Raw genomic sequence first — 1,600 nt, 5'->3', positions numbered from 1 at the left:
TGGACGAGGGTCCGGCCCATGGCAACTGCGGGGCGCGTGGTAAAGTGTCACGTGGGGCGTGCGGGACCACGAGGTACGAGGCCTGACGTACTGGGCGTGTGGGCGTTATCTATTTCGCCCACACGCACCCGTGTAAGAGGGACCGGGAGGAAAAAAAGAGACGTGTGGGCGCTAGTTGTTTTGCCCACACACAGACGTGTGGGCTGGTCCTCTTAGGCACCACACAGAGTCAATTGCAAGAAACCACCACATTTGCGGCTAGGTTTGCGGAAAACCACCAAGTCGTTAATCCGTTGCAGAAAACATCGAAAAATTTGTTAAGTCGTTGCAAAAAACACTGATCGGATGATTTGGCCCGTTTAATCACTTTCTTACAGGTGGGGCCAGATTGTAAGGAATTGACTTAGCAAAAAAAATAACACATACACCCCTAGATTAAAAAACAAAAGCAATCAAACCCTCCCATGAAACACAGACGCCCTATCCACTACGCGCCCGCCGCCGCGCTGCTGCCATCCGACCGCAGCACGTGCCTCGCCACGTCCAGCGACCCGCCGTACTTGACCGCGGCAGCATTGGCCGTGGCGGTGACGGTGGCAGCCGCGCCGCCCGCGGGAGCGGCGGCGGCGGCAGGAGCGGCTGTGGCCAGCGCGCTCTGCGCCTGCAGCCTGCACTTGATGAGCTCAGTGGGGCAGGCGAGGAAGGAGACGGCGACGCCGGCCCCAGCGCCGGCGACGACCTGCTGGCCGACGGTGAGCGCGGCGCCGGGCTCGGAGCGCAGCAGGGCCTCCGTCTGGCCCCGGACGGTGAAGAGCACGGCGTTGAAGGCGGCGACGGTGGCGAGCGGGGCGCCCATGCCCTTGTAAAGGCCCCGGGGGCCCTCGGCTGAGATGGTCTGCTTGACGGCGTCCATGGCGCCGGCGAACTTGGGCGGCTGGCCGGGCGGCGGCGTGGGCTGGCTCTGCAGCTTCACCTTGATGGTGTCGAACGGGTGGCCGACGACCAGCTGCGCCGCGCCCGATTGGATCGGGAGCAGGGGATCGGGAGGAGGGGTTGATTGCTTGCTATTTTAAGATCTAGGGGTGTGTATGTAATATTTTTGCTAAGACACCTCCTTACAATCTGGTCCCACTTGCAAGAAAGTGATCAAACGGGCCAAATCACCCGATCAGTGCTTTTTGCAAGGAGTTTAGTGAAATCACGATGTTTTCTGCAAAGATTAACGACTTGGTGGTTTTCCGCAAACCTAGCCGTAAATGTGGTGTTTTCTTGCAATTGACTCCACCATACAAAACGTGTGGGCAGATTTCTTAACGCCCACACGTGTGGCAGTTATCGGCGTCCAAACAGAAACCAAACTGCGGCGTGTCTCCGATCCGAGCATGAAGGACGTCGCTCGCGCCGCCCCACGGAAGATGAGAAGGCAGAGGAAGAAGAAGAAGATGAGGGCGAGGGTGGCCACGCTCCCGAACGACGTCGTCCTCAATATCCTGGCACGCGTCGCGGACGACGTCGCCACGTTCTTCCGCTGCGCCGTGTCGTGCAAGCGGTTTCGAGCCCTCGTGGCCGACCCCTCGTTTCTCCGCCGCCGCTGGCCGGA

The 1,600-nt window shown here is 60.0% G+C and overlaps 1 protein-coding gene across 1 annotated transcript; it reads right to left on the bottom strand.

Moving 5' to 3' along the window:
• Nucleotides 1-487: 487 nt before the first annotated feature.
• Nucleotides 488-1,384, bottom strand: LOC123160348 (mitochondrial carnitine/acylcarnitine carrier-like protein). The gene is made up of 2 exons (XM_044578159.1): nt 1,296-1,384; nt 488-1,064 (listed from the first exon to the last, which is right to left on the bottom strand). Exons 1-2 carry the CDS (start codon nt 1,382-1,384, stop codon nt 488-490), a joined length of 666 nt encoding a protein of 221 aa, XP_044434094.1.
• Between the last annotated feature and the right edge of the window lie 216 nt (nt 1,385-1,600).

Source organism: Triticum aestivum, chromosome 1D (genome assembly GCF_018294505.1).
Source record: "Triticum aestivum cultivar Chinese Spring chromosome 1D, IWGSC CS RefSeq v2.1, whole genome shotgun sequence".
Taxonomy (NCBI): Eukaryota; Viridiplantae; Streptophyta; class Magnoliopsida; order Poales; family Poaceae; genus Triticum; species Triticum aestivum.
The sequence above is the reverse complement of the archived record's forward strand: the minus strand, read 5'-3'. Positions and strand labels throughout refer to the sequence as shown.